At 38.3% G+C, this 16,442-nt stretch overlaps 1 protein-coding gene across 3 annotated transcripts in view; it reads right to left on the reverse strand.

Annotated features, from left to right (window-relative positions):
* The window catches only part of LOC131684464 (fructose-bisphosphate aldolase), a 110,278-nt gene that overhangs the window by 33,577 nt on the left and 60,259 nt on the right, over nucleotides 1-16,442 (reverse strand). For 2 of the 3 annotated variants that reach the window (XM_058967370.1, XM_058967371.1), the window contains exon 6: nucleotides 2,305-3,207. The exons of the other annotated variant lie outside the window; for it this stretch is intronic. In XM_058967370.1, coding sequence (XP_058823353.1) covers nucleotides 3,112-3,207 — 96 coding nt within the window. In that variant the 3' untranslated portion in view covers nucleotides 2,305-3,111. Of the gene's footprint in view, nucleotides 1-2,304; nucleotides 3,208-16,442 lie in introns of those variants that run through there. 3 annotated transcript variants of the gene reach the window in all.

Here is a 16,442-nt window from a genome sequence, read left to right on the forward strand (position 1 = left end):
CTCTGAGTTCTGGTCGCTGCGCTATAGACTCTGGACTCTGCATACTGGACACAGAACTCTGGATTCTGGACTCTAGACTCTAGAATCGCCTCAGTATTTTGGGTTAAGAACTCGCGACTCTGGATTCTGATCTCTCTCCACGGGACTCTGGACTCTGGGCTTTGGAATCTGGAGTCTGGGTTCTCACTTCGGGATTCTGGGTTCTGGTCTGTGGGCTATGGACCCTGAAGAAAAATGCGCTAAAACAATCAGTTTGCACAAGTAACAGTTTTCAATTAACTTTTTTTTCCTTGACACTGCCCAACTTAATTTTTTGACGGTAGGTAAGGAACATAATTAACTATCTTGGAACAAAATTTCATCCAAATCAAAGATGTTTTTTTTTGTAAATAGACTTTAAATTTATAAAATCGATTTTTTAGTGTTTTTAGTGTTGGAGTCGATGAAGAATTTTTTCAATATTTTTATTCGAAACTTTGACTAATTTTGTGAAAATACCTCCTACAACATTTTTGTAGGATTTGTGGTATTGGTAAAAAATTGACCCTTTTCAAAAGACAGTCTAGATCATTTTTGGAAAAAGAAAGTATACAAAGTGGCTTTTTGTGACAAAGTTCTCATGTACATAAGGTTTCAATAAAATCTGAGAGGGTGCTGCCAACTCTGAATACGATTTAGAGCGCAATTTGTCTATTTACTTGAAGTCGGGTACGGTTTAGCAAAGCAGGTTATTGATAACAGTTTCATATAAATGTAGCAGAACAATTAATTTTAAAATTCAAATGATAAATTCATTTTGAAATATAAGAAAGATTTAATCGAACTGTTAGATGGATTGCATTCGGTTTTTCGGTATGCAATCGAATGAGGATATCGCCGTAAATGTCTCACTGGGGATAGCTTGCTTTCGTGCTTTATCCTCGATGTAGATGTATCTACCCTTTTCAAAGGATAGGATTGGCTACCCAATTCGGAAGCATCTGCGAAGGAACAGACAGACAGAGAGAGAGGGAATTGTATAACGAGTTTGGTGGCTGTTTTCTAAACTAGAACGCGTAAGTGTTGTGATTCGGAACGACATGATCTGTAAAAAGCTTCTTTTAGCACCATTGGATACTCTGTATGTTTCTGCTGCTTTGTTCTCCCATTATTCAGGATTCAAGTATCTCCTTCTTCGTATTATTCTGTCCTAAGTGCAGGGTTGGGAAGTCCTTCTAAAAGGGTAAATTGCCGTATTTATGAAGCGATTTAAATGCAAAGAAATCGAAACAAGCAGATTCGGATCTTTTTTCAACAAAATTAAAAATGTTACCAAAATGGTGAAATTACCCGGACTTCTCTACATGTAGTAGAATGAAAAGCTATCGTGAAATGTGTTTCGATAGATTGTAGTTTTAAGAAGAAAGCGGTGCTCCACCAAACTGTTCGTAGCATATATTTAGCAATTAATTTACAGCTGACGCCTAAAAAACGTCGATTTATGGATTAGATCTGGAAAGTTAAGATTAGTTACCGTGACGATACCGATCCTAGTAGTAATTCATCACTTGATAACGTTAGAAAACGGCCCTGAATTGGTCATAATAGCTTGAATTTGACACCAATCATTTTTTAAACGAAAGGAGTCCCTGCTATATGAATAAACTTTATAACTTGAAATTATATTGAAGTGATAGAGATCCAAAAGATGAGAATCACTTAAAAATAAGAAAAACTTCTGAATAATACAAAATCTTTTGAAAATAAAGCCAACCAGCTCTGAAAAAAATTTAATTGATTTTTTTCACATTCCGATCATTCCACTCATTATTACGATCAGTTACCTAAGTCTTGATGACAGAACGTCAAAATAAAAATATTAAAAATATCGCTAATAAATTAGGAATTGAGAATAGACCCAAACAAATTTACTTTAGAATAGTCAATTCGAAACATTTGAAATTATTTTCTAATATTGCCTTAATATAGCCAGTTATTGCTGGCTACAGAAGATTTTTTCAAAATAAAAGTGAAATGTCACAAGACGAAGGTAAGTATCATATTTTCATTGCACAATTGTATTTTGTTAAATCGCATTTGAAACTTCAACCTTTTAGGTTAGGAAACGCATTGTTTTGTCATCGACTCGAAGTCTTACCTGTAATATGGCATAATTGCCTTGTTTAACTGTTTAAATATATCTATATATATACAAATATTTCTCAAACCAGTAGCAAAGTCAGTTGAAGGTTTAGGGATTTAGGACATAAATATATATGTACAAAAGAATAGTCACACTTATATAGCAAAAGAAAACACCATGCATCAGCCAATTGGAATATTGTATTTTTTTTAGAAAACTAATAAAATTTATTAACTCAAGATCATTACAACCAATCGTAAAACAAAAACTAAATAAATTTCGAGCAGCTCTACAACACATTTTGTCACGGGGCAAGGCTTCATATTGAAAAAAAAACATAAAAGCAAGAAAGTTGAAGCAAAAGTTCCATTAGCAACATCGTCTGGGAATCCGAGCCCCTAATTAGACGTTGGTATTGAGCCAACAGCGATTTTTTTCTTCAATTTCATTCAAGTCTGCTGAATCGATGCCAAAACCGTCGTTTTCCCCCAGACGACGGACGACCGCGATGCTTGCCGGTTTGCTTCAGCCTCCTTGAACGTGAACGGTTTCAAGGTTGGCTTGCTAGAGCTATCATCACTACCACTAATCTCAAGTTAACTTTCGAGCAAATGCAGTGACCAATTTAGAACGTTTTCAAAATAAAAATAAAAGCAGCCCACGCGCCATTGTTTGTGTATCAACAACTGATCGCAGCCGCTCGATGAAAATGTGTCGTATCGCTGGAACAGTCTGTGCTCGTTGTTGTGTGTTAAAAACAAATGGTAAGAAAAACATATATGTATCGGCCGCACTTTTGTTTGTTTGTGAACTGGTTAGTGTAAGTGGTCTTAACAATAGTATCGCAACTACTAAGTTCGATCCAGAGGTTTTTGTGTTGTGGTTTTTTGTTGCTGCCATTGCCAATTCTGGAACACAGGGTTGTGTGCGTTGTGTCAGCGTGCATTTAGTACTCTAGTGCGACAGACCAGCAGGCTGTGGCGTAGCGCTTAGTAAGCGTGTGCTTTCACAAACAGACTAGTGTCAGCCGCGAAGGAAGGAATGGAGCCGGCGACGTATTTTGCTTGACATGCCAATCCGTTTGCCTAAATTTTGAAAGGTTGTGGTGGTTGGTTTTGTTGTTGGCACATAATTTAAACATTTTGTGTTAACACATAATCTAAAAGCTTATTTACATGGTGCGGTGAATGGTGAGTCATGCAATTGATGGAATAGAATGTATTTTGAGATGTAGTCAGTTGTCAGTTCGTTTTTCAAGTTACCAAGGATATATGTCATCCCTATTTTATCAATGTCCATGCACTTGCTTCTTTGTTCAACGAATTCTTTTTCATGGTACAATCATAATCAAGGCACTCGATTTGAGAAGTTTTGGTTAGGATACTGTTTCATCGATTGCCGTATTTTACGATTCATACATGCAAAAAAATGCAGCATTGAAGAAAATTTGCTCATTTGGTATAATTCAATGTAGGACCTGCATTAAAATCCCGTTAAAAAACTGGAGCGAGAGATTTTCACCGGCGATAAGTTTCATTGTACACAACGGAATCACACAATTTTTGCATCATTTTGTAGAAAAAATGTTCACCAATTTTAAGCTAGATTTAGAAATGTATTGTGTTACATATATAAAAAAGTTGATCTTCAAAACACCTTTTAAAGGCGATGTGAGAAAACAATAAATTTACAGCATTTCTCGGGCAGAGTATGAAACATCTACCGCATTCGTAGGCAGGTGTTTAAAAGTGACGTAGCATCTACTTCGGGAGAGTATTTATGAATTGTTTCTGGATTGTTTGTTGCTATGGTGAAACTGTCTAATACTGAAAGCATTATAGCAGACGGTATATACAAGTGTCAAACATCGGCTATTCCTATTCAATATTTTCCTTTGTAGAAAACTATATCTGATTCCGATGTTTGAAGTACTGAATTAATTTAGAAAAAACTGACTGGAAAAAACTACAGCATTCTACATATCCTCAGGAAATGGTTTCTACTTCACTCCGGTTATGTCTCTTACGTTACCTATCCTTCTTTGTACTTTTCCCATATTTTTTTGCTTCAAATTGACAAAGTGACAAAAATGTCGATCCCTATTCATACCAGAGGTGTCTGGTCTAAGCCAAATCGATCAAGTCTAGCTGCCAAATGTTCTAGAAGTTTGTATGTTATATGTCACTATTTCTTCATAAGCACAGGCCCGTAGCGTGTCGTTGCCGGGTTGGCCTCCGTCAAGGGCGCTATCCTTAGAGGGGCGCCAAACTCTTGATCTTCTTTATAGAATAAGTGGGGATAAATCATAAATTATTGTTCGAACGTTGGCCACCTTCTTAATGCTGTAGCATATCTCGTGAATAAAGTTAGATTGTTTATCATCGTGGAGAAAACTCCATACAGTACCGTGAGAATTGAAGTCTCCTCAGTGCCGAGAGATGTTCCCCAAAATCATAAAGTTCTCGGTATTCAACCTAGGCCCAACCAATCCTGCTCGAAGATGCATCTCTGGTTGAAATGTTGAGCCTCTTAGGATTTTTGATGCTCCTGGAATCGCTGTAAGGCTCTTGTTCCAACTCAAATTTCCAAAAACAGGAGCTATTTGCTTCAGCTTTATATCAGCGCTTCCTCGAACTGTTAAATTCGGTGGCCTCCCAAGAAGAAAGATTTTAGCATTTATAATGAATCTAATTTCTAATTTTTAGGAGCAGTAAAATTTGGATCGTTTTATTGTATTTAGAACAAAACGTGACGCGCGGTACGAATACGCAGACGAACCTTGTCTTAGAACATGTAATTAGGCAAAAAAATCGCGCTAAAGGTCACCCGATACGAGTTTGAAGGGACACACGATTTTCACTCACTGAAGAAAGGTATCCTTAAAACAGGCCTTTACCGCACGCATGATCAGATCGAATCGGTAACTACACCGTCGATCGCAACTATGTGAACGGGTACGTAATTACGGTAGTCCTTCATAAAAGACTTGTCGGAAGTAATGTCATTTGCTTGCTTTAGACAGGGGATCACTATCGCTGAGTTTATCTGGTCAAACATGTAGTTGGTAAATATTTCTTTCGAAAGCTTCAGAGTATTTATCTTTGGTCCGAAAGAAGATCGGATGTTACCCGTCCGAGTTCAATGCGTATAATTTTTTGAACATGAATCGAACTCTCATCGATGATTAATCTTGTTCCGACATCCATTTTACCCGGTCTTTTTCAAGAGAATTCATTTATACGTGGGATTTTAACTCAGCGTAAAGTGAAAGCTTGAAAAATATGAATGGTAAGATAAAAATTACAGGAGATACAAGAAATTTAATGGCAAATCAGGGGATTATAGAGCAGAAGTGTGGCTGTCTATCCATACTCGATGTATGGTTGGATGCTAAGGGATTCCATGAGAAACCGGCCGACCGCAAAATATGACCATCGTCGATTCGAACGAAACTTTGCAAGTGTGATCACTGTATGAATCTCCATGATATTCTCTGGCAATTGGAATATTTTGATACAAGAGCAATTTTTCAAAAGGGCGTAAACGTTTCTACGTGTATGAATTTCAAAATTTTTTTGTTCGATTACTGTATTTTATACAGCAAAACTCTCTGAGAACAAGTTACAGGGAATGAATACTTCTGTCTGTTAAAAATATACACTGAAAAAAATGTTGTGTTATTTTTCAAAAAAACAAAAATTTATGATAAAAATTTAAATGGCGAAAAAACCCATTTTTTTAATTTTTTATATTTTGTTACCAAATACCTAAAGAGAAAAGAAACATTTTGAATGTGATTGAAAGATGGAGAAAAAATCGGTAAAAAAGTTTTTCTAACAACTTCGCACATGTTTTTAAAATTTTTCATGAAAAGGTCGTAATAAAACAAAATAATTGTATTGTTAAAACAAAAGTTAAAATATCTCGAGAACTACTACATTTTAGAAAATTTTTGTTAAGAGCATTTCGATTTAAAATGGCCTTTAGAATCATATTCAAAAAGAAAATTGTATTTTTGACTGCAAATAGTAAGTCAAAAGTTGTTGTTAGGAAAACTTTTTTATTGAAAGCTTCTCCATGATCCAAATACACCAAAAAAGTTGCTTTTACGTCTTTAAAACGAGAAACATTAAATTTTTGACATTTTATGATGGGGTAACGCGAATAACTTTTAAAAAGAGCATAATTACACGAATTAATTGTTTTTGAAGGAGCAAAATTTCAAATATCTCGAAATCTATCGAATTATGGAAGATTTTTACTAAATGCATTTTGATTTTATATGGTGCTTAGAATTATATTCTGTAATAAAATTACAATTTTATGTCAATTAGTATGAAATTTAAAAACATGTAAGAAGTTATTGTTAGAAAAACTTTTTTACCGATTTTTTCTCCATCATGCAATCACATTCAAAATGTTTCTTTTCTCTTTAGGTTTTTGGTAACAAAATATAAAAAATTTAAAAAAATGGGTTTTTTCGCAATTTAAATTTTGATCATAAATTTTTGTTTTTTTGAAAAATAACGCAACATTTTTTTCAGTGTATATTTTTTTCAGACAGAAGTATTCATTCCCTGTAACTCGTTCTTAGATAGTTTTGCTGTATAAAATATAGTAATCGAACAATTTTTTTTGAAATTCATACATGTAGAAACGTTTACGCCCTTTTGAAAAGTTGCTCTTGAGTCAAAATAATCTTATTGCCTGTGGAAAATATTTAGTCTTCCATGACGGTGAAACGTGCAAAGTTTCACCGGAATCTAAGATGGTCGGTAACGATTTTAATGATTTTCAGACGGATCTTCGTGGAATTCGTTAATTCCAATCTAATGATATGCGCCGTACTCAACAATTTATCAACCAGTTCACCGCTCCTAGAAATCCATCCGTCACCTTAAAACATGTAGCGTCAATCTGTTTTCCCAAATGAACATCGTACACAATGTTCGCTCTGGTTATGTGCTCATATTAAACCCACACTTCGTGTACGAACTCAAACACGCTGTTTTGCACCAAACCTTGTGCACATGTTCGCCTGCACAACCGAAATACCCATGTACGTACACGGTGTACGTACACATAGGTTCGTGGCACCAGTTTTCTCTTTCTCCCTCTCATCATCACTAGCGTTGACTCTTTTTGCCTTGTGCGACTCGTTCTCGTGTACGCACCCGGTGTACGTACACGGATGTTTGAACTGTAGTTTGCACTTGGTTCGCTTGAGTTCGATGTTCGAAGCGAACCTGTACATCGAGACGAAGCATGTTTGAGGTTGAACGCGTGAACGAAATTTTGTACACAGGTACAAACTTTTCGATGTTCATGGAAAGTTTGGCGTCAACACGATCTCCTGGAAAAGCGCCTTGTCAGTCACCTTAAAACATCTGCCTACGAATTATATTACAAATAAAACCTGCAGTGTCCAGTGTTGTGAATAACGATTTAAGGGCACATTTAGCATCATATCATATTGTTCCAACGTTACCAGTGTGACAGCAATCATTTCCCTTCAATTTATGGCGCGGAGTGTTTACGGTGAAGTGTATGGCAGCAAAATGGTAGTTTTTTCGAGTTGTTTTTCTGTATGTTTTGGTTCTCGTATACGTTCATGATATATCCCGTTATTTTTCTTTTAAAAAAAGGCTGTAAAGCTGTAATATTGTGTTACTCGAGGCCCCCACATGCAGTCATTCACCTCTTATACAGAACACCTATCTCCACCGCCCCGTGGTACCAGCTGGAGTACGAGCAACCTAAGTGAATATTAGTTATCCAACCCCAGTGGGGTCTTTGGTCCTATGCTGACAACTGGGAGGGGGAACTGGGTATTACCAAACTGTAGGGCTACGAACTAGAAGAATTTTGGCCATGCGATCGCCCGAGGACGGTACTCCAACTACTTAGTATGGGGTACAATGCGAACGACCAGAAATTAAAGGTGGAACAGCGGGTTTCCAGATGGGACGTGTCCCAAGAGCTACTACTATGAACGGACGAAGAGAGAAACCATGGACAACACGTAGCAACCCTAGTAACCATTGTGGTTTTATGCTAGTTTTATAGCCACTCATAAAACTTAGATTGGACTGCATAGCGTGCTATAAAACTTCAATTGTTACTTGGGAAGGAACGCTACACCTGTGAGTAATGCTGCGACTCGGAGACACTAGTCGTTCACCCTCGTGGGAACGCAGAGGTGTAGGATCATGTGGGAGACGTATATGAACAAATTCATGATCCACGCGTACTGTTTTGCACAACGCTTGAGACCGACATGAGCGGACGACCTCAGATACTCGAAATGTTTGATGAAGCGTACCCAGAGTTTGCCGGACGTTTTGATCAGAACACAATGAACGCAAAGCGTAGATCGATCATCCGCAACAATATGCTCACTTCAGCGGAATTCGATCTGATTCAGCAGGAAGTGCAGAGTGTTGCATAGAAAGAACAATAGAGCAAGTAATATGTCAAGGCAAAGTTCGATAAGGTTGAGCGCGTCATTTGCAAGAGAGGGCCGCGAACATGTAGTGCTGGTGGAGGCATCTGCAGCCGAACTCCCGTCATTGCCAGAAAACCAACCCCTTGATCGGCAGCTACTACGCGATTTGATTTTCAAAATGGACAAAGCGGTTTCGGAGTACCGCGACAAGGACCCAATGTCGCGCCCCAGGATCCTGAAGCTTTAGGGTGACCTGCGCACTTCACGTCTTGAACGGTAAAGTTCTTCCAGTGCACCTGGAATTTGTGCTGAACCTGGAAGATCTGCAGCTAATAGTATTCTCGGCTGCAGTGGCAGTCGTTAGATATTTAGGATACCGACATACACCTAGAAGCGATCCGCTTTAACATCACCGAAAAAGCGAGTACCTTCATGGCAGCGGAGAATGGAGCGTCGGGTTTCGAAAAAACGTGCCGCTATTGGAAGGCTACAGGGACGGCAAAAGATCGGCGAGACTATCACCCTGAAGCTGCGGGATCCTGGGGCGCGACATTGGGTCCTTGTCGCGGTACTTCGAAACCGCTTCGTCCATTTTTAACCAAATCGCGTAGTAGCTGCCGATCAAAGGGTGGGTCTTCTGGCAATGACGGGAGTTCGGCGCGAGGAGAAATGAGCAAGCGAAGAAATTGACGAAATGTCAGCTGTCACCGTCGAAGACAATGACGTACGCAAGGCTACGCGGTACCTTAAGAATTTGGACGGTACCTGGACGGTGTCCAAAACTTTTGGTACAAGAAGCTGATTGTTGTACATCCCACGATGGCGTTACACGAACTACGTTTATTGGCGGAGTTCATGACCCGTGGTACTCTTCTCCCCAAGGACAGCAATACGTCCCACCCACCAAAGTACAGAACAATTACCTGTCTATTAAGACTGTACAAGATCCTGAGAATCATCATCACCGCATACGTATGGGCCCATTGTGAGCAAAATAATGGCATTCTGATAGAGGAGCAGAAGGAATGCAAGAGAAACAAACACGAATGATCAAGCCATCACCGTTGCAGTCATTCTTGATGTGTATAACCACTGGAATCTTAGTATGGTCTACACCGATTACAAGAAGTCATCTCCATACCGCACTCGTTCCTCATCAAGGCATTGGAGATGTATAGAGTTGATCCAGTAGTCGTGAGGTTCCTGCGGCAGGTGATGGAGAGGTGGACGACAACACTGCACTTCAGAAGTGGGGAAGACGTGTTACGATGTAGAACGTTTCATATCTTGCGTGGGATATTGCAAAGCGATTCCTTCAGACCGCTTTGGTTTTGTTTGGCGATGAACCCTGGGCATGGCTATCAATAAGGTATAAAATATAGAGAAAGCTCACCGGAAGAGATGACACATACCTTCTGCGTGGTCGATCTAAAGATCTATGCTGACTCGACGGAACGACTGGGAGTAGTCATCAAAGTAGTCGAAAGAATTAGTGACGACATCGGTATGGAGTTTGGTCTAGAGAAATGTCGATCTGTTCAGCTACTATCAGGACGATTAGTCTACAATTGTGGCTCCGCGATCGACGAAGGCGAGATGACTCGGGACATAGTTCGTGGAATATCGTACAATTTTCTCGGATTCCGGCAGCTGCCCCGGCCACACCGACATCAAGCATGAGCTACGAGATAAGCTCTTGAGTCGAGTGAACTTTGTTTCGAAGTTGTTCCTGAGCGCGGGGAATAAAGTCAGAGCAATCGACACGTTTGCTGTCCCCGCATTGACCTGCAGTTTCGGCATCATCAAATGAAGCCGAACTGACCTGGAAGATCTTGAGGGAAAATTGCGGTAGGCGTTTAAACAAACAGGAATGCCCTGCGCCATCCTCAGTCCGCACTGGAGATTCACATTGTCAAGGGATGAAGGGCGAGAAGGAATAGTTAACATCCAGGTATTTGAAGTACTTGGTAGACAATACCAACCGACATGGAGCATATCAAGCAGTTTGTGCTGCAGACCGTAACTATAGCGCACTTTACTTAGAGCAAGCCAACTACAACCTTAACTACAACTGCAGACTGAGGAGGAGTAAATTGCAGGGTGGAAGGAGAAAGCTGTTCACGCTGCTCACCCCCACCAGTTGGAACAGTTGTACGTTGACCAAGCTATATCGAACCTATGGCTCAAGCGAGGTAAACTCTGTTTAGTAATCGAGGCCGACAAGACAGCCATCTAGGACAGGATAATGACGAGGAGGAATTGCCGAATGTGCCATACGCCGCGCGAGACCAGCGATGGCTTGGCAGGCTGCAGCGTGTCGTCTCCGAGCGTCACAACAGCGTTGCCAAGATTTTGCACCAGCGATTGGCGCTGCAACACAATCTTTTCAAGCAGATTTTTCCGAAATACCGTTATCTGCCTGTGACGGTGCTCTGGGAAACGGCCGTTTCACACTATACTGGGATTGCACGGTTCTATCGAACCAATTCCTACATCACAACTGCCCAGATATACTGGTCTATTACAAGAGTCGTCGCCAAGTCATCATAATCGATGTCGCCGTTCCATTGGACCACAATCTGATAGATCCTCACGATGGAAAAATTGCTAGATATGTCCCACTAGCCGTAGAGTTGAAGGAAAAGTGGAGGTTGCAAGAAGTTCCGAAAATTGTTCCCGTTATGCTTTCAACGACTGGAGTGCTTCCGAAGAGCTATTAGAGGCCCTGAAGGAAGTTAAGTTGGAGAAGTATCTAGCTGCTATCCAGAAGTCGGTGATAGCCAGCATCTGCGCAATCGACCGAGGGTTACTGCCGTACCGGTTCCGGAGGATTAACTGAGCAAAGTTTTTTGTGATAATTTTAAAATGTTTGCGGTATGTATCTTGTATTCGTCCCGATACGTTACTGTTGACCAAATAAATGTTTGTGAATACCGTAAAAACAGTGGTCTTGAAATTAACAGATTTACATAAATCTAGCTTATACGACATTTTGTTTGTTAACAACAGCGCCATTTTGAGGTTAACATTGTAGTAAGAGCACAGCTTAGTTTGGCAGTTTAGTTTTATATTTGTTTGGTTTTTCTGTGCTTATTTAAGCGGTAGAATAAACGACTGACGTCGGTCTGAAAACTTTAGCCTAAGTTTGCCAAATAGCCAACAAGTATTAAAACGCAGCCTTATATCTGCTTTAAATCTGCATAAAAACTATTCTTTAAGAAGTCTTTAGTGCTGATATACCAGATAAGGCGAAATATTGTGCGTTTTTTGCATTGCTAATGCTAAGAAGCCTGTTATCAGCACTACTCATGCTATTGGCTGTCATTTTACGCAATGTTTGCAACACTTTCGTGGTGACCAGAATGAAGATAAATTAAAATACTGAACTCATTATGACTAATGATATGGGATGAATAAATACTCTTATCGAAACTAGGTTCTCATGAATGATGTTCTACAAAAACTAAATTCAGTAAGTTTCGAACACAGGTATCCAGCTTCGTAATTCACAGTAAGTTCGCTGTTTTTGCTGTATGGCCATATGTTCAAATGCAATGAAATTTGCCGAATATAATTCACACGAAAAGATTCATAACCTATAAACCCACATTATTTAAGAAATCTATTGACTTTATATGTGCTCTATAATAGCACTAACTGTAAAATATAAATGCTTTCAAAATTTTTGAAGCGCACTTATATAGAACTGACGCTGATACTACTTTACGGCTGTGTCTATATGCATTTACGGTGCTAATGTAGAGCCCATATTGTACATTGGCTTCATTCTTATGGTTACTTGAGTAGCTAAAACAGTATTAACAGTTAATTTTCCATTATATAAATTGTTGAAAAATCCCATATAAATCGAAGGACGTTTGCTAGACTTGATCGTTCGGCTCAATCGTGGTGTGACTTGGAATTGTTTCATGAATGAGTTAAAGGAGCTCTGAATAATTCTTTCTTTTTTGTTGACAGTCAATGACAATTCATTCTTGTTCGGCATTACGAAGAGCATATTGTACTAGTTTTATCTTTTTTTTATTTCAATTATAGAGATTCGCCTCTCTGTGTTAGAAAAATCTCTTATGAAAAATTTCTAATCCTTTGTGCGGGGTCGAGACTTGAACTCAGGTGCGCTGCGTACAAGGCAATCGATTTACCAACTACGCTACGCCCACCCCCTAGTTTTTATCTTCAGTAAGACTTGTAAACTACAGAAAATTAGTTAAAAAGAGAGACCAAGATGAATTGGGGTTCGTCTAACCTAGATTGGACATATTATCTATACTGAAAAGCGGTCCAGATAGAAAGAGCCCAAATAACAAATACCGGTTGTTGCGGCTCAACATACAACAAAGCAAAAATCTAGTGGCGATTCTAAGAATGCCAAAAAACTTTTTGATGACAGACCAACTACATATCTCCATACAAAAAAATGATTTTGAAGCTTAGCACAAAAAAAAAATCATCAAAAATATTTTGAAGCTGTATCAAGAAAGCCTAACAAAACACGGCTTGCAAGTATCACAACTTTCGCTAGTAATACAGAACTCGACAGTCTCCAGTATCTGGCGACATATGACAAAAAGCAATTTAAATTAACCCCCCTCCCGGCATGCGTCTCGCAGTTCCGTCCCCGCTAGTTCAGTTATCTCTCTTATTGATTTATTATGTCACTTCCCACGACCAGTATCCCGCGTATAGAATTTCGCATGCCACACCACATAAACAAAACCGGGGGCAGCTACTTCCATGTTTGCTGTTACACCTCCCTTGAACTGATATGCATACCTACTACCTGGTGTATACGACGAAACCGCAGCATTCTTGGATCTTGGTGAGTGAGTGGCGAACCACGCGTGCAATTGATGCTTAAAAGGCGTGTGTGACACCGTCGCGTCATCATCACGAGTGAGTTCCGTGTCGCAGATCAGCTGCTGGAGAGGCGATGATTTAGCGGTATTATGTCACCCTCGCAGCAATCGGCATTGACCGAGATTTCCGTGCCATTAGGGGGACCGGGGACAGCAAGCAAGATGTTCTACACCACTGAGCCGACGGTCTACCAAGACGATATATTACCAGGTGGGTTGATTATTTGAGATTGGTTCAGTCGGAGTGATTCGAAATGGAACATTCTCAACAATCACTCGACCCGGTTTGTTCGATACCTTGGAGAGGGTAGCCGTGGACGCGGGAAATGGGGCTTACTTTCTGTTCGCGTTTGTTTGAGAAGCGGCTTGGTCGGTAGGAGTCGAGTGTCATGTTGTCGTCGGTTTGGTCGGCGGCGGCAACGGTCGGCGGTGCAATTATTTAATCGTGTCGTATGGTCGACAGACGAGATGTGATGCTAGTGATAGGGACTGTGTGTATCGCGGGAAGGAAGTCACGACAGTGATTCAATGATAAATGGAATGAAAACAAGACTAAATGGAAAATAAACACACGCGTAATTATGAATGTTCAAGGTGTGCATTTTTTTGTCATCTACAAGTACATATAGGTGGACGGGGTGACGACGAAGCGGCGGTCACTCCATCTGGATTGTGATCTTTCACTCTTTCTCGGGGTGCAGTTAATGCATTCCATACGGTTGACAGAGAGCAAACGTTAAGTGGTTGTTTAAGGCGATTAATTTAGCAGATGATTTACGACTGTCGCGGTGATCGGATTTTCAGCTTGAATGACGTCTGATAGCGGGGTATTTCGATGACTGGTAACTTTTACACGCAGTTCGGACTTGGGGAAGGTGAACGTCAGATTGGTTGAAAAATTCTATTGACGTTTTGGAGGATTTTTTATATTTTTCCAAAAGAAGAAAGATAATTGTCGGAGCAAAATGTAAAATTTTTGGGACTCGAAAATTGACTTGAAATTATAACCGATATAAGATACTACTTCATTATAAAATAAAATAGAACCGATTCTTTACGACCTACTTTCATGATGCTATAATACTGTTGAACTTTTATCCAGATGAACTGTATGTAACTTAATTCGAGGTTTTAGGTTTTTACTGAAACTAAACAACTTAGCCTTTCTATGTCTTTGAGAAAGTTATCGTAGCTTGCGAGCTCCTTCTTTTTGTTAAAACAACAGTTAGGGTGGTTCTAATTTTACCAAGACCAAAGAACTATTTTTTAATTTTTTTCTAGATTGGTCCACACTGCTTTCAGTAAAGTTGTAAGACAACAAATTTAAGAAATGTTTGATGTGATGAGCTCTATCTGTCACGCTTTTCATTTTACAAGAAATTGAAAATCAATGTTAAGGGTGTTCATAGTGTTTCATAGAAAAACTGGTTTATTAATATGACTTTTGCAGCATGGATTTAAAATTGAGATAATCTTCAGAAAACTTTAATATTGTTTTAAGGGGGAATAATTTGTTTCATAGCATCGCATATCGAATTATTGTCGAAAACGCTGTTAATGAAATACCAATTTCACTGGTTGTGGCAAACGAATTATAATTCTTTTTGAACTACATCATTGACTAAAAATGGCAATTACCATATCTTTTTCAGAATTTCACAAAATTGCTTTCAAAAAATCTGTTTATGGTAGTATCAGTAATGAAGCTAGTTTTGATGTGTTAAAAGAGCTCGACTTCAAAAACTCTGAGAGAGGATCTGTTAGTAAAAAATGAAATCTGAAAAAATATGTTAAATCTTTAGTTTTTCATGAATTGACCCTTGATAATATGTTTAAATTACTTTCACAGTGGACAATATAAAATATATAGTTACGTTCTCACGATATAATTTTGCATATTTTTTAGAGTAGTTCTAAATTTATTAAAATCGTGAAATTATTTTTTTAAAGATTCGAGATAGAGTGTCTCCGTTTGCCAAAAATTTAAAAAACGTTGTCGAAGACACTGGAACTCCATATATTGCACTTTTCATTTAACAAGAAATTTAACAAAAAAATTAAGGTGTTTCTTAAAAATATGGTTTTAACTATATTACTTTTGCAGTTTTGATTTTTCGTTAAGATAACTTTAGAAATACTTTCAGATATTTAGAAGGAAAACAGTTTGTCTCAGTATACTAAACCTCAAGCTTCTTTCGTTAGAATGTTATATATATATATATATATATATATATATATATATATATATATATATATATATATATATATATATATATATATATATATATATATATATATATATATATATATATATATATATATATATATATATATATATATATATATATATATATATATATATATATATATATATATATATATATATAAGGTAAGGTGTGGCAAATCCGACCTAGTAAATGGTTTTGGCTGCAAAATTTTCATTTTACATCGGATTAAATCGTATCGTATACCAAATTAAAAGTCAGGCTTTTGGGCAACTTTCTTTGTAGAGTATTTCATTCGTATCTTAGGAAAATTTTGAGATACAGGCGCTTTACGAAATCATTAATTTTTACTGTTTTCGAAAATGGTGGGGTAAACCCGACCGCCTATGTTTTTGGTTGATTTAGTACAAGTATTACAGATATATTATATTAATATTATTGGACTTAACTCATCTACACTGCTGGCCAATAAAATAGGTGTGTGATAGATTATTTTGTTTTTCTCTCAATTACGCATACCAAGTTGCAGCAGTCTCAATCACATCTACCGCACACAGAAGCCTTGGGATCTGTAAAGTTACTAGTGGGTTGTTGGCACTGATTATATTTGCAATCTTTGTCAAGATGCAAAACAAGACTGCCGCAGGCTTTTTCGTGTGGTCAATATAATAGGTGTGTGAAATATATTAACGTGTTATTATTTTAAATAATTCCATTTTACGTTTTATTTGGTGAAGTTTGAATTCTGCGTGTTAATAAATGTACTTAAATGT

The sequence above is a fragment of the Topomyia yanbarensis genome, chromosome 2 (genome assembly GCF_030247195.1).
Source record: "Topomyia yanbarensis strain Yona2022 chromosome 2, ASM3024719v1, whole genome shotgun sequence".
Lineage (NCBI taxonomy): Eukaryota > Metazoa > Arthropoda > Insecta > Diptera > Culicidae > Topomyia > Topomyia yanbarensis.